We start from the raw sequence: 27751 nt of genomic DNA, 5'->3' as shown, positions 1-27751 counted from the left end.
TTACCTCAGATACCAGTCAAGCACAATCTACGGCAACCACCACAAGATCTACACTCCTCTTGGTGAGCAGCCATCAATGCTTGAGCCTTCAGTGGGTCCTCAACCTCCTTTGGTTCTTCCCAAGAAAGGTACTCGTTGGAATAGTTTGGCTGGTAATCCTTTGGAAGGATCTCCAATCTCTTACCATAAGCCGTGACCTTTCTCCAATCCCTGTGGACGTTGTAAAGGGACTCGGAGAAGTAAGCAAAGCATCTCTCAAACTTCTTGGTGTTGATAGCGGTCTTCATTTGAGGTTTGAAGTCACAGTACTCATTCCAAGCATCCTTAGGATTCTCCAAGAAGTAGTCTGTGGCCTTCTTGATGGCGTTGAGGAACTTTCTAACCTTTTCTGGGTTAGCAGCCAAGAACTCGTCATTGGCAATGTACAGAATTGTACAGAAACAACAACAACCCAACTCGGCCAACTTGTCGATTCTCAACATTTGAGCATCTTCTTTTGGTCTACCTTGTGCCTTGAGGTATTCTTCCAACTCAACTTGTTGAATACATTCGATACCGACACCAGCATCAATCTTACCCTCAATGATGTATTTGGCAACGTTCATACCACATCTAACTGCGGTGTAATCATCTGGAGTCATACCATAGTGCTTAGTCAATTCATCGATCTGGATCTTACCAAATTCACCAACATAACCAATCTTTTTACCCTTTAAGGATTTAAAGTCTGGAGTGATACCTGAACCTTTGAGGTAGAGAACACCAGTGAACGGCTCATCCAAGAGAGAACCAACAGACGTAACCGGATAACCTCTGGCCTTTGCAGCCAATGTATGGATCATAGCCTTAAGACCCATATCAATTTTGCCAGTTCCAATAAGTTCAGTAACTTCGGAGGGGTTGGATGGCTCCAAAATGGCAACCCTAATGCCCTGTTCCTTGAAGTAACCTCTTGTTTGAGCAAGGTAGATTGGGATGTGGTAAGCTGTTGGCTCCCAGTTAAGAAGGAAAGTGATTAAATCTGAGGACATTGTTGAGGTCTTTGTATTGATTGAATATAGTGAAAGATGGAACACATTGAGCGAGTAAAGTAGGCTTCTAATGGTGGGTTTATATACACTTTACAATCTCATCAGCTGAGCATAGGGGTAAGTAGCACTTCAACTTCTAAGTGCATGCTTCACTACACAACTTACCCCTTAAAGGCACCCATCCCCAAAGCTGTCTTAACATTCAAGTATTACAACACCGCATGAAAAGAGATTCCTTATAAGAGTTTGAAGTAGACAGGTTGAGTAAACCATTTCTTTATGCGCATTGGATTTTTATATGCAGATATATTGCATGTTCGGTTCAAGCTTGACTATCAATACCACATCAATTCACAACAGATCAGGGGTATTGTTGCATGTATAATGAGGTGTTTGTAAATATGCAATTATACGATATAGTAGCTGAGGACGTGTCAAAAGTCTGAGGAACAAGTGTTGAATGAGACGTGCTTATGCATGTAAGTGCATTGTTGAGGATTAACGTGCAACCAGGCGATTCAATTTCCAACAATATTCAGGCTTAGAAGAACGTTTCCATTCATGAAATCCCACTTTTGGATATTTCGGAGTTCTCTCTATTGCATAGTACCAATAAGGTGCCAATTTAATGTTTTACTCATCAGGTTGAACCATAGTGTCTCGGTAAAGCGAACGCGATTGGGACCTTCGCTAACGCATTGGTAAAATTTCGAATCACCGCTACCTTCGCAATCAACTTGCGCTGCACGGCCCGTCGGGTATAGACTTTAATGCCTTGTCCCTCCTTTAATAGGATGATGATTTTGAAACTAATGGAATCAACGCCTAAGCAGTTTCCTGAAACTGTAGCGTACGAATTCGTATATGTAGCCGCATGCGCTTGTATGATGTGGGTATGTTAGAATGATAGTAATCTGTGTAGTGTTGGTATGGAAAAGATTTGTCTCGTCCTCTATTAATGGCTGGTCGATTTTTCAAACACTTTATTGCTGATGGAACCTGGATTTATGTGCCAATGCTGTAATATCCGGGTTGTCTTGAGTTGGTACTGTAGCCTTGAGCTACTGGTCAACAACTTCTGTTGCTATTCCACCATCTTCGGGGTCGAAGCCTATAACGCAATGAATGTGTGGCAATCCTCTCTTTTGGAACTCTGTAATGTAAACAATCTTGACAACTTTCCTCTTGAACACTATTGGGAAGTATTCTATAAGATCTCAGACTCATTGGTCTAAAAAGTTGGCACTAAGTCGTGATTCTTTTTGTTGGAGAACTCTTGTGGAATCAAATTGTACAACAATGGTATCTTTGGATTTGCGGTAAATGTTAGGAACATTGAAGGTGCATCATCTTGAGTGAATATGGTCATCAGATCTTGGAATTTGGCTTTGAAGTATCGAGCAGTTCCGAAATGGTTTGGCGGTGTAATTGTTGGGTATGAGCTCTCTTCAACTTCCTGTTGTGCTCCTCCATGGCGTACATCGACCATTCTACTTTTGTGTTGTTGAAGACGATAATAATCCATACTTTGTTGATCAATCATTATAGCAGTTGTCAGGTAGAATTCTACAGAGATTATCCAGCATATTCACTGGGTTTTATTCATTGTGTCTTCCTCGAATATGGGAGCTACACCATTGAGGTTGTGAAATTGCTCCCTTTGAGAAACTTCCATCCTCTCTAGACAATTTAAGCCGGGTCACCAACCATCTTCATCGTATAAGAACAAATGAGGGACTCTCATGGGTAAGAAAACATTTGCACAGACTGTTGATAAAAGTAAAGCCACCCGTAGGTCTTTCCTTTATACGTACTGAAATTGAAGTATGCTCTGCTGTTATACTTCTGCGCACCAAGGCAAACTCTTTAACCTCTGGTAATAAAGAAGTACGATGTTCTGGATTTGTTGGTGTTGTTGGTTCAATATATTGGTACATTCAACAACAATCTCCTCTCTTGTTAATCCCATCTCTGTAATCTCCTGTTGAACAATTTCTCTAGCGGTATATAACAGCTGTGCATAAAGATTGTGTTGAGAGAGAAATTCACCAATCTTCCTAGTGTAGCCCTCAAGTTTGTTAGATTCTTCGTTGTCTTGAAGAATACCTCTAAGCAATTCAAGATAGCGATTTGTAGTTAAGCCTGGATCTAGCATATAAGCCTCTGCAAATTTCTCTTGACCATTTTCTTGAGCTATCATACCATCAACTCTATAGAATAAACGCCCATTGATAGTTGTTGAATAAGTGCCACCCCTTGAATCACGAGTACTCATTGTTCGAGAATATTTGGACGTGATTGGATCCAATGAGACATCCTTCATGTGCTGTGGAGACTGTTTGTATATCTCTTTGTTCGAGTATTAGCTACAGTTTTGGTACACTTTGGGGAAATTTGAAGACCGGCTTGCTAATTTTATTCGTATCATTCTAGTAATATAAAAAGGGTTTGGCCGTGGGTAATCAATCCATTTATATAATCATATACTGTTGATAGTTTCATATAAGACGGCATTTCTCTCCATTGAGTCTTGATCTTAAGTTGTAGAAGAAGTGGAGTACTGCAATGCGAAGGCTCAGGGTTCAAAGTTGAAGTTCCCTCCTCGCATTCTTCCTGTCGTTCAATATATCGGCAAAGCCTCTGAGTTAACATAAGCTCCTACCCCTTACACTATCGATCTGTGAACTAAGTAACACTACTAGCATATATCAACAAATATCATAGTTGTGCATCCTCCATTGTATAACATGCGTACAATACATTCACCATCTTGAATCTTCCTCTTGAGTTATGAGCCCCGAGACGGAAATATACCACATCCAGACACCCATTCATCCTTACACCACGTACACTTCGCCATACTGTTCATTACAATGCAATACACACCAACTTTTGAAACTCACAAAGGCTTTTACATATATGAAAGAGTATAATCTTTTTAATAAATGTGAAGTTTACATATAAGAAATAGCCAACATGTTTAATTGAGGAGATCTCCAGCGGATTTATTTCAGAAAAGGTGAGTCCATTTTATATAAGAACTTTTAATATAGAAGTACAAACCAATTACTCACCATCATATACATTGTTACTAAAGGAAAAAAAGCGGAATCAAGCTCTAAAATTGACTAAATCAATCAGTTGATTGATATATGTTGGATGACCAAGGTACACCACCAATTCTGGATTGTCATGACAACTGTAGCAACCAACAACCACACCCACCAACCACCACAGATACCGGTGTCTGGATGTTTTCAGGAGGCACAATTGCGAGTTTGATTACATAATACAGATGTGTCCCGGTGTCTTGAAACACCCTTCCCAGCTGCGGAGGGCGAGTGGGTGGAACATGCGAGAGGTGCACCATTCTCCCAACCCCAATCAAAGATCTACTTTTAGTCACCAACTCTACGACACCAACAATACGAAAAATAGGCACGGTCGATAAGCATTGCATGATAATCGGCAAAAGTTCCCCATGCGACGTGCAACCTGACCAACAATACAACCACCCCCTATTGCAGGCCACGGCCTTCATCTCTTTCAGAACCCTAAAACACAAGACAAAAATGCGATCACCCTCCCTTTCCACTCCTTTGAGTGAATGACTCGCAAGAGTCCTTAGCCGTGACGGCCAGTTACTTTCTCACAGAGTGCCTCCTCGTTCATAAGGAGAGTGGGACCAATTCAACGGTGCCATATCGGAACAGTACAAAACTCTATTCACGGACCAACCACAACGGTAACCAGGGTTCAGCAGACGCGGGCTGCGACGTGGCCGGCGCACAACATCCAGACACCAGCATCACACGCTGTGTGCGCTGTGTGCGCTCAATTACCGATTAGGAAATATTCCGCACCAACTATGAATCACGTTGCCTGGTTCTTCCCCACATCCAGAAGGTTCGAGCAGGGCATTCACCGAGCACGGGAAAGGGCGTCTCCAAAATGGGATGACGACTCTCCTGTGTCTGTTGCATTGAGACGAGCTAGTGAAGTCGTATCACTTTGGCGTGGTACGTGTATGGTTACCAAGTTAGGACGAGGTGAACGTGCGAGGGAGTGAGCGAGGGAGTGGCCTCTTATGGTCACGACTATAAATTTAAGTTGGAAAGGGTATATAAAGGGTTAAATGCCCGCTCCCAATTATGAGCCAATTCTCCTCTGTTGATATAGCCTCCACTTCACTTCACTTCACTGCTGGGTCTTTGAAGAGGGAAAAATATATCTGGCATCGAAAAACTTTTCCATCCTTTCGCCAATGTTCAAGAGAAACTTCCACACATCCTTGAAGACCATGTCCGCCATTGTCACCGAGAACACCAGACCTGAGCCAGATAAGGTGCTCAAGGACATTGCCACATACATCCACAACTACAACATTGACTCCAAGTTGGCCGTGGACACCGCCAGACTCTGCTTCTTGGACACGCTCGGTTGTGGGTTGGCTGCATTGAAGTACGAGGAGCCAAAGAGAATCATCGGTCCTGTTGTTCCAGGCACAGTGGTTCCAAACGGTACTAAGGTTATTGGTACATCTCACCAATTGGACCCGGTCCGTGGTGCTTGGGCCATTGGTACCATCATCAGATGGTTGGATTACAACGATTGTTGGTTGGCTGCTGAATGGGGTCATCCATCCGACAACATGGGTGGTATCCTTGCCGTTGCCGACCACTTGACCAGAGTTGCCAAGGCTACAGGCCAAGGCAAGGTGTTCAAAGTTAAGGACGTTCTGGAAGGTATGATCAAGGCCCATGAAATCCAAGGTTGTATTGCCCTTGAGAACTCTTTCAACAAGGTTGGTTTGGACCACGTTCTCCTCGTCAAGGTTGCTACCACTGCGGTTGTCTCCAAGATGCTCGGTTTGAACTATGACCAAACCATCGATGCCCTCTCCCAAGCCTTTGTCGATGGTCAAGCCTTGAGAACTTACAGACACGCTCCAAACACCATGTCAAGAAAGTCTTGGGCTGCTGGTGATGCCGTCTCAAGAGCCGTCAACTTGGCTTACCACGTTAAGAACGGTGAGTCCGGTATGCCATCTGTCTTGACTGCTAAGACCTGGGGTTTCTACGATGTTTTGTTCAAGGGCAGACAATTCGAGTTCCAAAGACCATACGGTTCTTATGTCATGGAGAACGTTTTGTTCAAGATCTCCTTCCCAGCTGAGTTCCACGCTCAAACTGCTGTTGAGGCTGCATTGACATGCCAGCAAAAGTTGGCATCCTTGGGCAAGTCTTACAAGGATATCAAGTCCATCCGTATCAGAACCCAGGAGGCTGCTATGAGAATCATTGACAAGAACGGTCCACTTTACAACTACGCTGACAGAGACCACTGTATCCAATACATGGTTGCTATCCCATTGATCTACGGCCGTTTGACCGCAGATGACTACAGTGATGCCATTGCTTCTAACCCAGACATTGATGCTTTGAGAGAAAAGATGTACTGTGTTGAAGATGAGCAATTCACCGTTGACTACCACGCACCAGACAAGAGATACATTGGTAACGCTTTGCAAATCGAGTTGAACGATGGTACCGTTTTGGACGAAGTTGTTGTTGAGTTCCCAATCGGTCACAGAAAGAGAAGAGAGGAAGGTAAGCCAGTGTTGTTGGCCAAGTTTGAGAGACACGTTAAGGAGCACTTCCAAGACAAGGCTCAGGCTGAGAAGATCTTGGAGGCCAGTGCCTCTGCTGACTTGGACAACATGGATGTTGACGAGTACGTTGACTTGTACGCCGTTAAGAACTAAGTCCTCTGAAGCTTGTATTTATTGATGCACTAAAATGAAACAATTGATATTCAGTCTTTATGTTTAATTGTAGGTGTGGGAGCTGTTGCAACTGTAGCTGTGTGATCGTAGTTGAATGTACGGAATTATGTTAGGTGGTATGGCACATTCAAAGCCAAACAACAACATCAGACCTGTCAAATCTCGTCAGAGAACGTAATTCCAATGGGTCTCACAATGGCTTACACAAGGGGTCTCACAATGGGCTGTAATTGATACACACATTCTATGCACTACTAAACGTTCATCGGTATGTCAATCTCATCAGTACTCTCACCTACCGAACTCCAAAATATGAAAGTTTCATAACAAGGCAACTTGGCCGAGTGGTTAAGGCGAAAGATTAGAAATCTTTTGGGTTTACCCGCGCAGGTTCGAATCCTGCAGTTGTCGTCATTTTATTTTTTGGCCTTAGTTCCTAGAAAACATCCAGACACCACAAACATCCAATTCGATACCTCGAAAACTCCACCAAAGTGGCGAAACGGATAAACAAACCAATCAACAACTCATTTGACACGGGCGGTTCACCTTGGCGAGAACAGAACAGTTGAAATAGCAGTAAAACACACAATGTCAACACTCGAAGAAGTTGCAGACCAAGAAGTGGACTCATTGGACGAGGAGATTCTCAGTTTAACCACTGATGACATCTCAACACGTACAAGGCTATTGGAGAACGATATCAAGGTGATGAAGTCTGAAGTACAGAGACTGTCTCACGATAAGCAGGTGATGCTGGAGAAGATCAAGGACAACAAGGAGAAGATTGACAACAATAAGCAGTTGCCGTACCTTGTTGGAAACGTTGTTGAGCTGTTGGATGTTGAAGCTGGCGAAGAGGCGAAGGAGCAAGGTGCCAACATTGATTTGAACGCCACGAGGGTTGGTAAATCTGCTGTGATCAAGACATCAACGAGACAGACCGTCTTTCTGCCGCTCATAGGCCTCGTTGACCCTGAAACGCTCAAACCGAACGATTTGGTTGGTGTTAATAAGGACTCATACCTCGTTTTGGACACGCTACCTGCCGAGTACGATTCGAGGGTTAAGACGATGGAAGTTGATGAGAAACCACAAGAAACATACTCAGATATTGGTGGATTGGATAAGCAGATTGAAGAATTGGTGGAAGCGATTGTCTTGCCGATGAAACAAGCTGAAAAGTTCAAAAAATTGGGTATAAAGGCACCAAAGGGTGCGTTGATGTATGGACCTCCAGGTACAGGAAAGACGTTGTTGGCCCGTGCGTGTGCTGCCCAGTCAGACGCAACTTTCTTGAAGTTGGCTGCTCCACAGTTGGTGCAAATGTTCATCGGTGACGGTGCCAAGTTGATCCGCGATGCGTTTGCATTGGCAAAAGAAAAGGCACCAACCATCATCTTCATTGATGAGTTAGATGCCATTGGTACAAAGAGATTTGACTCTGAAAAGTCTGGTGATAGAGAGGTCCAGAGAACAATGTTGGAGTTGCTCAATCAGTTGGACGGTTTTGGTTCCGACGACCGTGTTAAAGTGTTGGCAGCGACAAATAGAGTTGACGTTTTGGACCCAGCCTTGTTAAGATCCGGTAGATTGGATAGAAAGATTGAATTCCCGCTGCCTTCAGAGGAGGCGAGAGCTTCTATCCTGCAGATTCATTCTAGAAAGATGACCGTTGACGGTTCAATCAACTGGCAAGAGTTGGCCAGATCGACAGATGAGTTCAACGGTGCCCAATTGAAAGCCGTTGTAGTGGAGGCCGGTATGATTGCTTTGAGAAATGGTCAGTCGAGCGTTAAGCATCAAGATTTCGTCGAAGCTATCGGTGAAGTCCAGGCAAGAAAGACCAAATCTGTGTCGTTCTACGCATAAAACAATAATGATTACAGTTTCCATTCATTCATTTTCAACCCCAGTAGAAGATTGGCCCACTAGCACCGGCAAAGGCACATTTACTAACCTCCTTTGTATTCCAGCATACCTGTGTGATGGCCTTAGAATCAATCTTGGTCTTTTTAATGAGCTTACAGGTTTTCCAATCCCAGAAAACACCCAGTCCACTAGAGTCACCGCTTATCAAAGTCTTACCATCAGGTGTGAAATCAATACCAATACCAAACCCAGCACAGTTGTGACCAGTGAATAGCTTCTTCTTGTTCGTTTTATAACGATCCTTTGTACTGAAAACAAGGACAGTGTTGTCCATCGACTGTGCAGCGATGTATTTACCTTCTGGATGGACTCTTGTAAAGGGCATAGAGTGTAGAGTTGGATCAGAAATGAGTTTTATAGGAATGTTGATCTGTAAATCCCAAACCCTCGCTGTTTTATCCTCTGAAGTTGACATGAATCTCTTATTCTCCAAGAATGTTATACTGTTGATCGAACCCAGATGATGGTCATACTTTTGTATTAGCTTATGCTCGTTGATATCGTAGTGTTCAATGTTATGGTTCGAGAGGCCAACAAGGAATTCCATATCGTTGAATGGGTTAAATTTAACAACCGTTGGTACCGAATTCAATTGGAATCTTGCTAGACATTCTCCTGTTTCTGTATCCCATAGTTTCACAAATTTATCATAGCCTGCGCTGAGAAATCTGGTGCCATTGTTGTTGAAGTTGATGTCCTTCACAGGCTTGGTGTGTCCATAATAGCCTCTTAGGCATTCCCTCTTGCGATAAACGGACCATAGGAAGATCTTGTTGTCATTGCCACACGAGAGTAGCAGGTGGTTTGTATTTGGGAAGAACTGGATCCGATTCGTTCCTCGCAGATGACCATCCCATTTATGGATGAGCTTCTTCGGTACAAAGCATTCTCCAGGTGATTCATCGCTTGATAAGTTCACACCAACGTTTGTTGGAACGTGCATATATGTTCTTCCTTGGTAGTCAACTTCACTTGAGCCGAGGAATTCTGTGGTTTCTGGATTTGCGTTTTCTTCTTCGCTATCACTTTGGTATGCTTCTTCGTCTTCCACTTGCGGTTCTTCACCAAGCTCTTCAACATCTTGCACACCATCTTCCTCATCACTCGATGACCTGTACTTAGCCCATGGCCCGCTATATCCATCTAAATCTTCAGCTTTGCCCTTGTCAGATCTCTGCTTCTTAAGTCTCTTTGAATCCTTCTTTCCTGCTCTCAGCTCTGTAATATCTCTCTTCTTATTCCTTTGTGCCTTGTCCACATCACCAACTACTTCATTGACGTTGTGGATACTCCGAGCATAGCCCAGTTGCTCGAAAGTTCTTCTCTGTGTATCAAATGTGGCACTATCTATAGCTTCAGCAACAGCATAGCCGGCGTTGTTTCTGACCAAAACCTGTGGAGCCTCACCAACGACGGCAACATTGGTTTCGTTCCTCGTCAGTTTAGGAGCCAATGGCGCAGGTTCCACCTTAGTGAGTGGTTTCACTGTTGATACAATGTTAGTATCTCCAGTGTCATCATCATCATCAGAAGAGGAATACCCGTTCAAAAGACTCATTATAAACTTCAAATTCCGTCTTCAATTGGTACCAATATGTATAAATCTGTTTGATTTCTAGTGAATGAGTACTAATAGGTGAAGCGATCATGAAAAAAGTTTACAGGCCGCGGGAATATAATAATAATCATAATCATAATAACCATAATAATAATAATAATCATAATAATCATAATCATAATCATAATCATAATAATCATAATTAGAATGATACTTATAAAAATAGCAAACCCCCCTTCAAATTTCCCCAAATTATACCACAATGGAGCTCTTACTCAAAGTAAGAGATATACAAAGTATGATCACGTTACCTTCAATGCTTTCTGAGATATAACTATTCATAGTTTGTATGGTATAATCAAGAAAAACACATAAATTTGTTATATCTCAGTAACAAAACAACAATTGGGAAAACTGACGTGGAAAACAGAAGAAAATATCCATATCATCATATATGCTAGCTTTCAGCTTGATTGGATCAATGGTTGTTTTACAATAAATCACAACGTTTTGCATTACATATGTAATTCTGATTCTTCGTTGCCTCAGCAATCGTAAAAATGTTAGGATGTTTCTAATTTCCGCTGCAATTGTTTACATTTTGAATTCTTATCAACACAAAAATGACACAAAACCAGTACAGCTTTATACACAGAATTAAGAATATCACAGAAGAATGTCCAAGAACAAAAGATCAAGCAAGTACGGAAGAATGATCTGGTAACAACTAAAGAAACTCCAGAGAGCTCTCATTGGAACCTTCTAACGGCGTCCTCAACCTGAAGAAGAAACATCAACGGCTAATCCAGAACCACAGCGGCAAGCTCAAACGAATGGAGGTACGACACAACCAGAAGACCCATTAATCATTGAGACAGACTAACTGACCTGTTATGAGAACAAGATACGGAACCAAGAAACCTTCAAGTTCTGTCAGAGAATACCCATTCAGAGATCACAGATGTACTACAACAGCCGCTGTTACCTGAAGCTGAACTAGATAATGGAACTTTGACGGATAGAATAAGAGATAGGTGAAGAAACGCAGCACAGGTAGCAGAAAGAATGTTATAAGAAATTAGACGTGATGGTGCCTTTGATTATGATCCCAACTTTGAATACATCATTGAAGAAAACACCGACGGTTTTAATGAGAATGATGACCCAGTTTATGAACAACAACAACAGCGGAGACCACGGAGACCGCAGAACTCAGTTTATAATCCAGGTGGCCTTGAAAAGTGTTGCGATTATTGTCATGCTCTCCTTATCGATACTGAATTACCATCTTTTTGTTGTGATAGGGGGAAAGTTTTACTCGGTGAGATATTCAAAGAACCTCCACAGTACATGAAGGATATCTTATTGGATCCAATCACGTCCAAATATTCTCGAACGATCAATACCTTTATTTTGATACCATCGTTGGGCTCTGACAGCGCAGGTGATTTGCGAGGTGGAACTTATTCAATGACTATCAACGGGAGTTTGGTCCATAGAGTTGATTGTATGATAGCGCTAGACATTAAAGTCAATAGCCGACGGGGCCGTGCAGGGCAAGTTGATCGCGAAGGTCCAAATCGCCTTCACCGTAACGAAGCACTACAGATCAACTTGTATATGTATAAATCGATAAATAATACATCCTGGTGAAACGATCTAGTCATACTAACTTTATTTAGATTCGATTACCTTTAAGGACGAAGACTGAGTTGAGATAATGGCAAAGTATCTGTCACACTTACACAAGCCAGTAAATAATAGAATCATGATGTAACAAAAAACATCTTTGGGTTTCATCACAGCCCTTTCAGTGAAGGGTACAGCGATCGAATGTTTGATTTATAGACATCTGGTCCTTTGAACCTTATAGTCGAATACCTTTCTCAGAACTGTCTCTCTACAGATATTAGGATTAACAATTGATTACTTGAGGCAAAACAACGAAGCTTAGTAGCAGTACTCCCCTCACATCTCTCAATGTTGACAAGCTCTCTCTGGTCCTTTGGGAATGCTAAGATTCAATCGTTCCAAGTTTCACAGTTTATCAAATGTGCCCTAAGTAGGTATGTGACATTTATTCTAGTTAAGTACAAACCCTCGGTACATAGTTAAACACCATTAATGTCTTAGAGAGGTCTGAGTGCAATTCGCATGAATTCCGACTAGTGATTACAGTTTTTGAAAAGAAGATCATAATCACATCACGCATCATTGTAAATGCATAACCTCGTTCATTGTGTTATATCTTGTTTATCGACCGAATATTAATGTAGGCAGAACACAGCTGCCCATGAAAGAGGAATACCGGCATTAGGCAAGATTCAGCTGATGTTATGTATCGTGCACTTCCGAAAACCACCTGGATTGCACGTGCAGCATTACATAATTTCCGTATATGCGTGTGCATGCATGAATCAAGTCAATTGTGCACATTAGGCCTACCTGCATACATATTGTAAATATGTTTATTGATGTGCTGGCTACAGGATTTTTAAGAAGGACTACTAATAGCCTGTAGAAATGGGTTCCTTTCTAGACTTCTCAGCCATGTATGTTTCGTAATACAAGATCAGGAATACAAAAAAAAGTGGTACGATTCCTATGTAATGATGACAGGAATGTAGCGAATGACTTGGGAGTCTTCGGAACACGGGCGAAGATTTTTTGTTTTATGATCAAATCTCATAAAACAGAGATGCTTTGTATGGTTATTATTGAACACATAATTACCAGTGAGATCCTTTCACAGTCACACACCGAAGTTTTCGAACTAGATTTTAGACACTTAGGAGTCTGTTATTCACTTTTGAGGGTCAGTGTGAGATCTTTCCAAAGAACATAGCAGAACTTGGACCTCAGGGTATGTTGTCTGACTTTACTTGAGAATGATTATTGATCCTGACAATTGATCATTTTGTTTCAAAAATGTTTTTAGTGAACAACAACTACATCGTAAAGTTATACACTGGAATCCTTTAGTCAGGTTTTAAATGGTTTATTTTACACCGGGGTCATAGCAGTGGACTTATTTCTTTTGTTCGCTACCTTCAATTGATTATTTTTATAAAAATGGCATTGAGACCTTGCTGATACTGTATACAGATCCAAGAACAAAACACACACACACAAACAAAAAGAGAGATGTCGAATATCTGAGCTATAGTAATTGAAAATCAACAGTCGAGCTCATACATGCAGGCGATGTATCCGACGAGTTGTTGGAGAACTCAACAAAAATGAAAGGAATAATGTAATATGGGAAACAGTGACATACTGAAGATTCGTTGATTCTACCAAAGTGATAGACCGTTCAATTGAATCCTTTTATTACATGCAATTGATTAATCAATACAGATCAAGATGAGATCAAAACATATTTCATGTACCTGAATATGTGCTATTCACACTTTATAGAATCATTCCAATTGGTTGGATTTCAAAAGTAGGTTTTAACAGCAGCAAATTTGAAGTAGCAATATGCTACAAATGTCTAGATACCTTAATTAGTATATATGACACGTAATACTCTTCTTGGGTTAGTAGAATGTAAAGTGTATAGATCACAATATAGATAACTGACATATTTCGAACTGGAATTGAGGTTAAAACTCTGGCTTTTAAGTGAAAAATATAATTTTAACAAGAATTGGAAAGCAAAAGCAAAGTTGGGACCATCACAAGCCTTCTGAGATCAGTCATGCCGATGTATTAAATGCTCATATAAATCCAAATTACTGACAGAGTAGTGACCTAATTCATTATCTTATTTTGCCGTTCTTCAATTGTTCTGTGTTCGCAGTCAGTACTTATATATCTCACAATATGTTGAGACTTGCTAATACACTTCCTGAAAAAACCATGGTCCTTTGTTATAACGGCCTTATTGAGCGCTGGTTTACAATCTGAACCAATGAACATGCCACCTATACATGCGTTCTTGTTAGATCCGTACTCCGTAATGTTACTTGTTACTTGTTACTTGTTAGTTGGAATGAAAATCAATGAGAGAAACAAGATAGCACCTCAGAACAAACTAACAATGAGACATTTAAATAGTCTACACTTCCTTCCCTTGTTGCTCATTGTGTTAATAATTTTCAATATCAAACAGACTAAACGTTTAGTTCAAGGTCTGCTATAACATATTGACATTTCTAATGATGGTCTCCTAGAACTCTAACATGTTGCGCTTACTGCTGCCATTATTGATCTGGATACATACAGCAATTACTAATGCTAATATAAACACTATTGAATTTTGTACCATCAGTGTCGAGGCTTTCTCCCTCTCAGCTCTGAGAGACAATATTGAATTAAATAGTGATACAACTTATTTAAGCTTGTGCGACCACCGATTTTAAAGTGGAATTTTGGACTATCGTCCTTATTCATAACCGTAGACTATTAAGGAAGACACCATTACAAAAAATTCTGTCTGCCCTGTGTCATTCAAACAGTACCATATCACGTGGTGATTTCACCCTTTTGGATCAAAAGTCAATGATTACAGTTTAACAGTACAGCACACTCTCTTGAATACAGGCGAATTACATGGTATTGTGAATCTCCAGGAAAGTCAGGAAATCGTCAATTATGCAGTCACTTACCCCTGAATTACTCCATTGAAATCAGCGTCAAACCATTGTAATATGGAATAGGCCTTTTCTCTTGGTAATGGAACATAAATGACTGTCCAATTTCATAAAGAGGTTCTGGTCTTCTACATTGAATATCCGGGATCCATCATTTCCCAAAATGTTGACAGCCTCGTATGGGATGTTTTTAAGTTTGGGCCTTTACAACGATGATTAGACTAAACGTGAACCTGACAATGTTCCAATAACAAAATTTGAGAATTTCAAAACAGATCCCACAAGTACAGGAGAGTGGTACGGAGACTCGCATTTCTTCTAAGTATATCTCTAATGGTGTTTCTGGTAATGTTTTTAAAGGTAAAATTGCTACCTAATGCCATAAAAATCTGAAGACTGTTGTTGTAACTACTGTTACAATTAGTGGAGTCGTTGAGACTGTTACAGTAACAGTTCCGTGTGTCACATCAGTTTACACTGACTCTGAGGGAAACACCAAGACGGAGGTAATTATTGGTATTGTTACGACAGATGAGGTTGGATCTGTTAGTGTCGTATCTGTAACCTCGAATGTGATTCTGACAACTGTTGCCGATTTGGTTGGTGCTGTGTCCACTGCAACTGTCGTTGTTCCTTGTGAGCGTTGTTCCGAGACTTCAGAAACCACAAACGAGGGTGTTGAAGCAATCACAGCAACAACATCTTCTAAGGAGTCTAGTGAGTCTCTTGCGATCTCCACCCGTACTGAAACAGAACGCATCACAAAGACCGAGGCTATCACAGATGTTGAAGCATCAGGTGAATCAGGATCTGTTACTGTTTCAGGGGTTGGGTAGTACTTCAACCTCGACAGAGAAATCACTTGGTAGTGGAGACTCCGTTACGGTGGCTGGTGAGTCATCATCCACCACCTTGGAGGCAGAAACTGAACTGGATTCCATGGATTCCACATTGGATACTCTCACCACTGGTGCCGCTGGCACCACGGCCACTGCTCCGGAAACATCCTACTCGGGCTCTGGTGCTATCATGAGCACTGATGATATTCTGGTGCCATTATTGACATTGTTGGTGTCTCTGATGATCTGATCTGATCCGGTCACCTATTCTTCTTGTTGAGTATTCATAATAGTCGTTCCTATTATGTTTTCTTCAAGCTTTTTCTTTCTCTCCGATTACTGACCATTTGGATTCAAATTGCCTAGTTTACTCGGTACAGTAAGCACAGTGTGATGGCACTTTCGCCAGATATAGGCTTACTAAGGGACTTTTCGTACTTTCGTTGTTGATCGTTTGAAACATAGTGATAACCCTTGATTTGCTATTATAATAGCAACCTCTATCTAATATTCTTATACTAACCACGTATTTCTTACTCCTGCGGGAACTGGTAAATTGTTTAATGTTATTGGAAGATAGCGGATGCTACGACACACACAACCAAAGGTACTGGGAATACAGGCATCAGTGCGAATTAGGAGGAATGGATAAAAATGCAATGGAGCAAAGGGCTAAACAGAGCACAAGCCCCTCATACACAGCTGCTCAAGTAGAAAGCGCTCTAAACTGCTGATCAACATGTATGTTCAATATTCTAGACGTTTCACACACTCAGCTAGGTCGCTGCATGCACCTTGGAATCCATGCACATGCATATCTACCCTCCTGCAGATACAAATTACGCCTTATTCATTAAGGTGCCATAATGCGTTACCGAACTTTAGAAATGCATCAAGATGCAAAGTAATTTCCGAAGATGTCACCTCAATTGAAAAAAAATGGATATTGCACACTGTCAGCAGTGTATACTCGGGACACACGGCTGTAAAACGATCCTAAAGGTCACTGGATAATTTGGATCATTCGCAATACAAAATGCAAAAAATCCAATCAATACGGATAAACGAACTCCACCTCACCAATGGAGTATGTATTGAAAGTTTAAATACGATACAGCTCTTTGTCGTACATTTGTTCGAATCTGGGGGGGGGACGGTGGAAAAGAGTTTACACTGCTCATGAAACAAAAAATGTTAGAGCAGTTGAAAGGCAGAAAGCAGAAGCAAGAAATATCAGCATAACAGTGTCTTTAAGAGGCTTGTAGTTTAATAACAGAGTAGATGTGTAGGGAATACTTTATACACTAATAAATAAATGGTAGAGTATAACACATTGTTGATTAAAGACTAGTATTATAGAGTTGTAAGGCTGTATACTCTACACATTCCTAGTTGTTGATAAGACAACAATTTCTAAAGAACAAACACAACAACATCGGCGCAGTATCACGGCGATAATCCACGTCCGTTTCAAACCTTATTTTTTGTATTTCCTGTGCGCTGTTTAAATTGCTCTAACTTATAAAGGGGCTTTTAATGGTATTCTAAACCCGACCGGTCTCCAGTACTGTGATCTGCATCTCAATATACTTTCATGTTGAATGCAATAATATGCATCAAACTCGCATTGTCCAGTGTTCATTTTTCTGTAGCACTGCAAGTTCGAATTTAAATTTGGAGTTGGGAATGGCTGGCATCAGTAAGAGCTCAAACAAGCCACACATCAAAGAATTGGTGCACAATAAGTAGACGCCAATTAAGAAAATGAAGGCATTTTAACTCAAGCTTAGAGGGGGTAATTGATTGCTAACTTCCTAAATCTAAGTTGGGTGATCCTCTGCATTACATAAAAGGGCAATTCCCATTTTATTTCAAAACTTCCAGTATAAAGAATTTAAGTATTTGAACGAAAACCAAGAAACCTGATTATGAAAGTGGAGACTTTGCCCTCATTCTTAGATTTATGGCAGTCTATATACGACACACCAACAGATGCTAAGATTCCTGGAGGTTATAACCAGAACGTATTGGTTAACTATGGACATGCACGAATTAAACACGATCAATTGGCTGAAGCTCGTGCAATACATATTAAGAGTGATCAAATTTCAAACAACTCTTATGTTTCGGGGCCTCATATTCAGGCCATTGAATCCAATTGCAAGTCAGGCTACGAAGTATTTGGAAACGAAGTATATTCAACGCAGTATAATAGACATCAGCTGGTTCATCAGCCCAAGTCTGGGTCAATCAACTCAGAACCATCCACGGAAATGAAACTGTGCAATGTTCCTCAAAAAACGAAAAAAGAGAACACTCTAAAGCCTATGGAGGTGCAAAGCCCAATTACACAACACGTCAGGATAAAAGATTCAGCCGCTGAACAGTTTTTTGACGGACGTGAATTATCAGCTGTATACAAACAGTTTAGTGACACTGGCACACAACTGTACTCTGTATCTCCAGCACCCTCAAAGGATAATGAGTTGGATTCAAGGCATTATGTGATTGCGGTGCCTTTAATCCCAATGCAATATATTCCAAGACAGCATATATTGCAGAGATCAAGAAATGGATGTATAACTTGTCGTCGAAGAAAGGTAAAATGTGATGAAAGAAGGCCAGGAGGGTGCTTCAATTGTGAGAGAATGAGAATACACTGCGAAGGATATAGACCGTTTATTCCTAAGAAGAGAAAGAAAGGAAAACATTGAGAGGTTCTTTAATATAAAGACCAATCATGACTAGAACTTGGTACTATTTAAGATTTTGTGGAATAAACAAATTTAACCAAAGAACCTACAGAGCTCCTTCGTAAGAGACTTTGTTGAATTCTAACCATTGTTATAACAAGATTCCCTTTATTATGCACTTGTCTGAAGAGAAGACAAAAACACCTGTAATTATGTCTGTAGGGATCCTATCATCCCTCTACCAAGTGATCCAACCCTCTCCCGCTCTCAACAAAAGTCACTGATGCAAGTCATAATTCCTAACAAACTCAGAAAGGGGTTAAGACTCTGGAAACTTGTTTGGATAAAAAGAACCCAAATAATACATGTACCGTCATCTTTTTTCAATTGTGCATATATTTAGAGGCAAGCTCTTTCTAGATATGAGTAACTTGTGATAGTCCCAAAATGCACAACTAAAAATGGAGCGATGCACATATTCAACTTCTTTGCTATTCAACCTGTCATTTAGAAAAGCCATATGACTACTATTATGCTGAATGAAAGTGAGTTTACACAAAATAAGAGTATAATATATCAAAGTCTTCCAGTTTCCTTGTTTGAAATGTGCACCAGAGGCTGGAACCTTTTATCTTCAAAGATCTTTGAGGCTTGATGTGGTGAATGTTAAATGTACGTTCATGCTTATTTCAGTTTCTGGAAATGTTTCGAATTCCATTTTTTTGAATTTGAAGCTCTTAATAGCTATGTGCAGAGTGCAATGTATACTGTGCGTTCAACTTTCAAATTATACATCATGTGCACCTTAGCACAGATCTAGGTGTGCATTTGCTCCCGTTTTATGGGCTCACAGATTACTGACCAACTCGCGGACGTATTTATTCATGAAAAATACCTATATCCAATGTCCTTGAACTCTAAAACATAAAGTTAAATTGTAATTACAACATGATAGACACACTTGTAAATACATACTGTTCAGATGCTGTAATGTGAGCTGAGTAAGTGAGTTCGTGCATTTGAAGATCTTATCCATGCCCCCTGGATTTGGACTTCTGCTGGTTGAGAAAGTATGTTGCTGTTAGGGTTGAATATGAGTGTTCAGAAATTAAGGGCTAGAATTCCCCCTGAGGATTCGAAGGTCAATCGTTCGTTGCTAAGATGGAGAAAATCACAAGCGGTTTATTTTCTTATTAACCGGATCATTGGTACTTCACACGCAAATTAGCCTTTATTAGATGAGTTCTGGGATCGAATCTGAAAACTAACAGAGTAAAAGTCTGCGAATAGTTACACAACATGGTAATAACTCGAGTTCAATTCCCAATGGGCAATTATCAAGATGTTGGTTGGTTTGATGTATGCTGATCAGGCGTTTCAAGTAATATGCTAAGTTACATATCTGTTGAGCGCGTATTTCATATCTCTTTTTTCTTTGTCATGTCTGGTTCTTTGCATGTATCTCGAAGTCAAGATTCCGAATAATGAATGCAGAAATAAAGGGGGGTATGAAGTTGATTGCATATGACATAGTTGTACATTGTGTGTTTTTTGACCTTTGTTAGTGCTACTTTTGAAGTAGATATTTCTGCTCTCAACCTGTTACGGTGTAAACACATTCTGCGACTGAACCATGGTAGCATAACCGGACCTAATTATTTAAGTCATAGTTAGATATATGGGGTGGGGGGGGGCGCTGAGCACGAAAAAAGTCTCTTGTTGCTTTAGATTCTAATATAAAATCAAGAGCAATGATACTCGGAATCGGTTTGTTCAATCGACGCTGCCATACAAGTATCACACCATCCTGTTTTTGAATATATGAAACAATATTAGAGTTCACTGGATGCTTTGCAGAACTGGAATGGGTACACCAAAAAATTGGAAAACTGAAAACTAAGTAGAAGCCGAAAATTTTGACCTATGTATATCCTGCCCACTGATGACGGAACTTTCCGTAGGACACACACCAGCTTCTACAAGTGCCTTCCAGAAGTGGGATACTCTTGAATCTAGTGTCTACGTTTCTGTGTGTCGTTACAATAAATATTCTTCTAAAAAATCAGGAAGACTGCGAAAGGATGTGTTGTATTTACACTTTCTATCCCCCCTTGGATATTATTGGTAGTAAACGTCAAGTATAATCTATAAGAATGTGCATTCATATAATCAGGAATATAATGGGATCGTCTATGGTATTTCGCCAGATGGAGTTATGATCTCAAGGGCTGGGTTTCAGTTTTTGGACTCACAGTGTAAAAGGGAGTTTATGGCTACTCCAGAGACTCCATCACCTAGAAACGCTCTAGCTGTTTTGCATCAAGCAGTTAATACTCCATCCTAGAATCAACATATCAATACCTAGGGGCATAACACTTATGACCAAGCAGATAACTTGATCACTAACGTTCTTAACTAACAGAGAAAAACAACGCACCTCAAAAATATGAAGAATGCGCAAAAGCTGACTATGTAAGAGTATTTTGTGCTTTCATATCCACTTTCTTAAGGGTACCGATTGAACTAAAGTATGGAAACGGTAAAGAGGACGACAGTAATACCAGTTGAGGTGCTCGAAAAGTCAAGATTGGGACAAGAGTGAAAGAATTCATGAAATAATCCATGAAAAAATCTGAACTGTTAAACATACCAGAACAGGTTTCGGAGCGGCATCTGTATCCGCTGGAGACAAGGCTTATGTCCATTTCTGTCAGGACTGCCATTTTTAAGGCCTGTAGTACAACCGTACAGCTCAACTTCTTGATACTGTAGAACCTTGGCTTCCATAAAGGACCTTGTACCACTCTGGAATGAATCAATACATGAGAAGAAACACGATAACTGCCTTTTCTGGTTCAAATGCCTAGCCAGTCCCAAACTCAGATGATGGCCTTTTCAGACTACTAAATAAACTGTTTTCCTGTGATGACGTCGGTAGGAATCATGATATGGTTTTAGAACTACTAATAGAGGGAAAAAAGAAGTACAAGAAGGCTACTTTCGAACCTTTCTACCGGTGGTAATCTGTAATGTTTTGACCTCAGAAACTTTTTTAAACTTTAAAGGATCTGTAATTCCTGTTATGTCCTTTGATTTGAATCCAAGATACCCATATACACTCGGTTTCATGGAATTGATCCATATCGAGCCTGAGACACCCTTGCGTAATAGTATTCCGAAAACCAAGACAAACCACAGATCTTTAATACTTGGAGTATGTTTAATATATTTCCCAACAGGACTAGACAATTACACAATCGATTGATCACATTTTCTAGAAAAGAACAAGATTCACTGCTTTCTGAAGATACAGAATTAGAATGTGTAAATCTACGTAGAAATTGGTGAGATTTTGCTATCTTCATTTTTTTGTCTTATTTAATTCATTGGATGGGAACTTTTGCGGAAAAACTTGTAATTTCCCAAACCTCAAATTACTAAGTGGGCTTTATTTACGCCGAAGAAGAGCTAATCCAAGTCTCTGGCAGTGTTCAGAGGAATAAAACAGTACAAAATACGTAATTAGGTTGAAATCATATCGAAAGCACCAATTGTGCATTGTGGACAGGAGCACAATGCACTTGTGAGTTAAGGTTGTGTGGATGCATCCGGAGGCATTATCAATAAAAGCGATATGCATAGGGATGCAACCCTCATGAAACCAGAAATTGAAGATTTCAGGAATCGAGAAAATGACAGAAAAAAAAACAGATTTTTATGCGAATGATAAGGCACTATATAGAGATTATTTCACCGAGAAATTCAGCTCGGGTTTTTTGTAATCACAATTGGAAAACATTCTTCCATGGGTGTCAATATTTTGATAAAGAAGAACGTCCAAACTGAGAAGTTGACATTAACTGACAATGGGCACATGCTGTGAGATACAAATCGAATATATATCCTAATGTAACATAGGGACAGAAGTGCCGCAAAGATCTGCAAAGAACCTCATGCATTCGTAGCCGCAGACAGCATTAAACTTGTCATGCTTCCGAGATGCTCTTGTAAAAACTACTACCCAGCCCCATTGTTCGCGTTTTTGTTTTTCTTTTGACGCGCACTACCTTAGGAGCGTGTTTGAAGATCCATTTAGCAATATGTTAATGAAAACTACGATGTTTTAAAAAAAGAGGAGTACATGACAATTAAACATTAAATATATTCGTAGGTTAAGTCTGACACAATATGTACAATTAGGAATTCAATAGAGATGTAATATTAGTCATACCACATTCAAGTCTTATGATGTGTAAAACAATTAACACTAACAAAATACAATGATGAATAGTACTCCTAGTGTGTACACGTAAAACCGCAATGATTGCACCAAGTTTGACGAAGGCCGGACGTACTTCTCTTTCGATCGGTTCTCCCTTGTCTGCAAATCTTATTGAAACTAAGGCGACAAATAAAGCTATACCTTTTGCAAGATTCAGGTGCTTCCGGAGTAAAGCAGAATTTCATAATCACCAACGCCTCATTTTGCTGCCGGGCTGACTGCCCTACAGAGGGCGCTGACAACTACTAACCACTAATGTATAAAGATCTTGAACATAATCTTTGTCGAAATGGACAACCATCACAATGCGGTTTAAATGCAGAGTCAAATTGAATACGATGAAAAAGCATAATGTTTGAACACAATCGAATGTTTTTTTATTCCACTTGCACATTTACAGATTGTTACTAAGAAAGGTCTTACCTTATGAGTCTACAAACTCCTAATTTGAAGAGAGTTTAGATTGGATTGCATTACTAGTTTTATTTGTCTCATTGATAGAGTACCCAAAACGTATACCTGAGTTTCCATCTTAGCTATTAATGGTTTTCAGAATATCAATGAATATGGTTACATAAGTGTGAAACTTGAGCCTCAAATGGGACTTAAGATAATCTTCTTCTTGACAGATATCTTGTACCAAAGGATATGATAAGATAATGCTACCAACCAGAGCTTTTGACAAAAAATCTATTGCTTTGATTGTTTGTATTATGTTTTTAGGATCAGCATGGAAATAATAAAAGTATTCTTCTAAGTCCAACATGATAGTTCAAGAATCTATCGGGATTATTGAGGAAGAATATATTTAAGAAACGTAGAAAGGCCTGACAACACAGGAATATGATGCGATATTCAAACTGAAAGAAAGCCCCCAAAATAAGAATGCGAATCAAAGCCTATGAGATTTTTCCAGGTGGCTCAATTTATTTTATTATCACAATACAGGGACCGAGCATCTATCTTATATTCGGTTATGATGTGTTTGTATAATTATGAGTAATATGGAAATCAACGCAGCTGTTCCCAGATGCGTTTATTTGAAACAGGTTTAAGATACAACTACATAGAGTATAACCCATAAATCCCCCCTTTCACCAATGAGTTCATAATATGAATCTTATAAATTCAACTAGATAAGTCCTATTCTATGGAAACTATATGTAAAAATGAATACCGTTTCTATATGTCGAGTACATTAACCAACGGTACACTCCGAGAAATCAACCATCACTGAAGGTTGTCAATCATACGTAACACCATACATAAGATCATTCTCTGCCTCCTGTATCTTTGTAAATTTTGTTTCGTCAACACAGTAAACAGTCATTCATAAGAGGGTCGTCACTGATGATTTTATTGTGCTTCCTATAAATTTCACCCACCCCTACTTCACTATGAATTTAGATCACCACCTCCAACAAACACAAACACAGATAAGACACTACTTTTCTGTTTGGAAAAAACTCGCTAATGAAGAGTATCAAAACATCTTCTTATAGCAGCAATATCTTCTGAAAGGGGGAAGGTCTTCATTTGGTAATGTTATGATCACCCTAAAAGTACAAGTGTAGGCAGACTGAAACAGACATTAACCTGTTCAGTACTGAGGCTGTGGTATTGGCAACCCGTGATACCTTTCAAGCAGTTGAATTAAAATAGTGTTTGGCCATACTATCTGTGCATAGTATCAATGTATTCTGGTTTCCTGTAAACGATATTCGAATGGCTAGAACACTTCGGTCTTAGATATCATGGGGGGGGGGCTTGGTGTGGTCAAGAATGAATGTACCTTCACGCCCGTTCCAGTTTCTAGAAATGTTTCGAATTCCATTTCTTTGAATTTGAAGTTTGGAATAGTTATGTGCATAGTACATTACATACTATGCGGTCAACATTCAAATTACGCATTATGGACACCTAGAACAGATCTTGGAGTGTACTTGCATACCTTTTACGAGCATTTATGTTATTGGCCAATCCGTGAAGTCTTTTGGTAATGAGTATGAGAATAGTCTCTCTAAACCGAACCTGATGTTATCCTATCATTCTCTGGAATATTCCCAGAGGGTGATGAGAAACGAGAAATCCCCAAAGAGTAGTACGTATCATCACATTAATGGCTGGAGCTGGAGTTGGTTTTGAATTTCACATTTTGCAGGAGAATCATTTCATGGCTGGTGATATAAAAAGTTTCACAACTTCTCGTACATCTCTGCATCCGTTTTGAAGACTCCGCATTCCTTTGAAAATGTAGATATGTATCAAATTCAAACTTTACGAGAAGAACGTGCGGTATATTTTCCAATTCTTCTTGGTTCATTTCTCTTTATCACATATTTTTCGTTTTCTCAATATATGCTTTTTCAAAATGCACTCGGTGAGTATTAATACCCTGCAAGCCTTCGTAAACCACATTGTAACTAGACGCTGCATATGAATGTTAGTTGTAAAACATTGAGAGCCATAGAGATTCATGTAAGGCAGACACTATGCTTGGTCTCAGTTAAATCTAGAAAACCTTATAGTGGCTGTGTACTTGTGTAGGTGCAAACCCGCGAGTTTGGAAGTGGAAGGGTCGCAAGTACAGTGATAGGTCTCTTAATTGGCCATAACAGTAAAGTGGTCGAGATTATCTAAACTAATAAATTTAGATGTAGCTATAGATAAAGTCTATAAGATCTATATCTCATCTATGTATCCTTTATTTTGGACTGTTGACCCTCTTTTACCGGTTAGAACCTTTGGAAACCTTCCATTACCTTCAAAGCCACACCTGTGGCCCTTTGCCTAATAATTATATTACTGAAATGAAGGCATATTCGATCTGTTTGGCATGCATATCGTATTTACCGTGTTGTGTAGCCTCTTTACATATAGTCTGCACTGTAACGTGTTGAGAAATTCGAATGTGGATATGTACCATGTTTCCAGAATACCTTTTATTGTTTTACTACTTTGAAGACCTTTTTAAGACCAATGGCCAAGTATTCAATATGTGGGTTTTGGGTTGATCTGTAATTCCAGTAGAATTCTGTCATTAGGTCCTGCTCTTGTTGTGCCAATAGAAACATGCGAAGGTTTCCCTCATTCTCAACACCACTTTTTGAGAAATTCCCAAATAAGATCTTCCCTTGTGAGATTGAGCTCAAGGCGTAAACGGCTGTACCATATTTCTACTCAGACTTTGATCGACGCTTTTCACGTCCTTTACACCCCAGATTTGAATATCTGTGCATCACTGACACAAACAATTGCAAGTGCACAACTCCAGTAGCTGCCATATATGACGGAGTGCATAAGTACCTCCTTTATACATGATAAGGAGGACCTGGAATTGAACTCCTGCGGATATTCTGCACTTTGACGCTGGTCATGTAGAGATAATCTGAACAAAAAGTCAAATTTGATCACAGCTTTTTCATGCGTGAGAATCTTAACATACTCACACATTTCGATTGTTGAGCATACTGGCTAGAATTCCGTACAATATGAATGATATCTTTCGAAGAGTATTTAAGAAGGCAGATATCTTCATATTTCTTCCCAAACCTGAGTGCTTTCTTTGGACTTCAAAACCATCAAACAATCATGAGGCATCTGCGATGTAATATGGTGCTGTTGATGACTATGATCTCAACAGCGCTCGCTGCTACAACCACGGTGTCAACAACCATTATCACTACAACCCAAGCTACTTTAGCTGCAAGTGATACTCTTGTTGTTGAAGATGGCGGGTTTCTAGGTTATTATAATTGTAATGGTCAACTTTTTAATATCTTCAACGGTGAGGTTAATGTTGAAAGCGGTGGTCACATTTCCATTGGTTATACTGGTTCAAACACTGGTATGTCGGTTTACTTCTGAGGTGGACTGACTAATGATGGTGTCATTATGGTAAATGGTGTTAATGAAACTTCTGCTTTGAGTTTTTATATCTATGGTATTGACGATTTCACCAACAGTGGTCTTCTTTATATCCTCAGTACTGGATCCACTGGTGGTATGACCGCAGAAATCATTACAACCGGAGACATTACCAACGATGGTGTTATTGCCCTCTACCAAAATCTCTACCGTACCGGTGGTACATCTTACTTTGGAAATGTGGGAAGCGACGTCACTAATGATGGTACAATTTGTCTAGCATATATGAACTTGCTCGAGAATGCTGAAGTCTCTGGTACTGGTTGTTACAGTGTTGGAAACAATTCTCTTCTCTACTACCAATATCCAAGTTTATATCCATTGTCTACTGGGCAAACTGTTTATCTATCATCGTCTGATTCAAAACTCGTCTTAGGGAGTGGAGGGACGACGAACAGTTTGACTGTTGCAGGGTTTGGTAACGGCAATTGGATTGGATTGAATGGTCTAACAATATCGAGTTGGAGTTATTCTGGTGATACGCTCACACTCATTTCCGGATTATACACATATGAGTTTGTTATTGGTACTGGGTATAATACTTCATTATTCTCAGTCTCTAGTGGATCCCAAAGTACATCAACAAGTGGTGTAGTCGGTCTTGTCAACTATATCACATATAGTGGCACTGTCCCGGATTCTTCCCAACCAAATGTCTGTCAAGACTGTCCTCCAATCGTTACCCAATTTACCGAGTTCGCTACAACGTCGTCATCCAGTTCTTCCACTGACTCAAGCTCATCTGCAACTACAATACCATCAAGTTCCTCCGCATTCTCAGTCAGCTCATCATCGTCTCCTTCTGACACAGCAAGCACCTCTGAAACTCTTCCAAACCCATACACCACTACATTCACCGATGCTAGTGGTACTGCGTCTGGTATTGTCTCCTACTACTCCACTACTGATGCCTCTGGTAACCCAGCTACAGGTGCAACTACCTCACTGTTCCCATTGACCTCTGGTTCCGAGTCTGCTTCCGAGTCTAGTGCTCAGTCTAGTGCTCAGTCCAGTGCTCAGTCCAGTACTGAATCTAGTGCTCAGTCCAGTGCTGCATCTAGCGCCCAGTCTAGTTCCGAGTCTGCTTCCGAGTCTAGTGCTCAGTCCAG

At 40.2% G+C, this 27751-nt stretch overlaps 10 protein-coding genes and 1 non-coding gene across 11 annotated transcripts; 8 read left to right on the top strand and 3 right to left on the bottom strand.

Moving 5' to 3' along the window:
• Window positions 1-5: 5 nt before the first annotated feature.
• Window positions 6-1031, bottom strand: CYBJADRAFT_187263 (NMT1/THI5 family protein; the record flags this gene model as incomplete). Its single annotated transcript, XM_020217250.1, has 1 exon — window positions 6-1031. One exon carries the CDS (start codon window positions 1029-1031, stop codon window positions 6-8), a length of 1026 nt encoding a protein of 341 aa, XP_020067806.1.
• Window positions 1032-2262: 1231 nt separating this feature from the next.
• On the bottom strand, window positions 2263-3306 carry CYBJADRAFT_175728 (uncharacterized protein; the record flags this gene model as incomplete). The annotated part of the gene is made up of 2 exons (XM_020216731.1): window positions 2263-2524; window positions 2903-3306. The coding sequence occupies 2 exons, from the start codon at window positions 3304-3306 to the stop codon at window positions 2263-2265; spliced, it is 666 nt and encodes a 221-aa protein (XP_020067805.1).
• A 2025-nt stretch (window positions 3307-5331) lies between these two features.
• PDH1 (putative 2-methylcitrate dehydratase) lies at window positions 5332-6795 on the top strand (the record flags this gene model as incomplete). Its single annotated transcript, XM_020213081.1, has 1 exon — window positions 5332-6795. The coding sequence occupies one exon, from the start codon at window positions 5332-5334 to the stop codon at window positions 6793-6795; it is 1464 nt and encodes a 487-aa protein (XP_020067804.1).
• A 351-nt stretch (window positions 6796-7146) lies between these two features.
• CYBJADRAFT_t148 lies at window positions 7147-7227 on the top strand. The gene has a single exon. It is a non-coding gene; the product is annotated as a tRNA-Ser (tRNA).
• A 180-nt stretch (window positions 7228-7407) lies between these two features.
• On the top strand, window positions 7408-8688 carry RPT5 (proteasome regulatory particle base subunit RPT5; the record flags this gene model as incomplete). The annotated part of the gene is made up of 1 exon (XM_020213079.1): window positions 7408-8688. One exon carries the CDS (start codon window positions 7408-7410, stop codon window positions 8686-8688), a length of 1281 nt encoding a protein of 426 aa, XP_020067803.1.
• A 43-nt stretch (window positions 8689-8731) lies between these two features.
• On the bottom strand, window positions 8732-9952 carry CDC40 (Cdc40p; the record flags this gene model as incomplete). The annotated part of the gene is made up of 1 exon (XM_020212093.1): window positions 8732-9952. A coding segment is annotated over one exon (1221 nt), but the record flags the coding sequence as incomplete, so codon positions are not given.
• Window positions 9953-10878: 926 nt separating this feature from the next.
• Window positions 10879-11500, top strand: CYBJADRAFT_56507 (uncharacterized protein). Its single transcript, XM_020217789.1, has 3 exons — window positions 10879-11008; window positions 11092-11145; window positions 11205-11500. Exons 1-3 carry the CDS (start codon window positions 10930-10932, stop codon window positions 11342-11344), a joined length of 273 nt encoding a protein of 90 aa, XP_020067801.1. The 5' UTR covers window positions 10879-10929; the 3' UTR covers window positions 11345-11500.
• On the top strand, window positions 10976-11962 carry CYBJADRAFT_169929 (uncharacterized protein). The gene has a single exon (XM_020215993.1). It carries the CDS (start codon window positions 11394-11396, stop codon window positions 11658-11660), a length of 267 nt encoding a protein of 88 aa, XP_020067800.1. The 5' UTR covers window positions 10976-11393; the 3' UTR covers window positions 11661-11962.
• Window positions 11963-14172: 2210 nt separating this feature from the next.
• On the top strand, window positions 14173-14551 carry CYBJADRAFT_56494 (uncharacterized protein). Its single transcript, XM_020217788.1, has one exon. It carries the CDS (start codon window positions 14220-14222, stop codon window positions 14448-14450), a length of 231 nt encoding a protein of 76 aa, XP_020067799.1. The 5' UTR covers window positions 14173-14219; the 3' UTR covers window positions 14451-14551.
• A 3117-nt stretch (window positions 14552-17668) lies between these two features.
• Window positions 17669-18454, top strand: CYBJADRAFT_192480 (Zn(II)2Cys6 transcription factor domain-containing protein; the record flags this gene model as incomplete). Its single annotated transcript, XM_020217447.1, has 1 exon — window positions 17669-18454. The coding sequence occupies one exon, from the start codon at window positions 17669-17671 to the stop codon at window positions 18452-18454; it is 786 nt and encodes a 261-aa protein (XP_020067798.1).
• Window positions 18455-26306: 7852 nt separating this feature from the next.
• CYBJADRAFT_192479 (uncharacterized protein) lies at window positions 26307-27745 on the top strand (the record flags this gene model as incomplete). Its single annotated transcript, XM_020217446.1, has 2 exons — window positions 26307-26562; window positions 26584-27745. Coding segments are annotated over 2 exons (1416 nt in total), but the record flags the coding sequence as incomplete, so codon positions are not given.
• Between the last annotated feature and the right edge of the window lie 6 nt (window positions 27746-27751).

Source organism: Cyberlindnera jadinii (assembly GCF_001661405.1).
Source record: "Cyberlindnera jadinii NRRL Y-1542 unplaced genomic scaffold CYBJAscaffold_26, whole genome shotgun sequence".
In the NCBI taxonomy this organism is placed as follows: Eukaryota; Fungi; Ascomycota; class Saccharomycetes; order Phaffomycetales; family Wickerhamomycetaceae; genus Williopsis; species Williopsis jadinii.
Note: the sequence above shows the minus strand (reverse complement) of the source record. Positions and strands in the feature narration are given on the sequence as shown.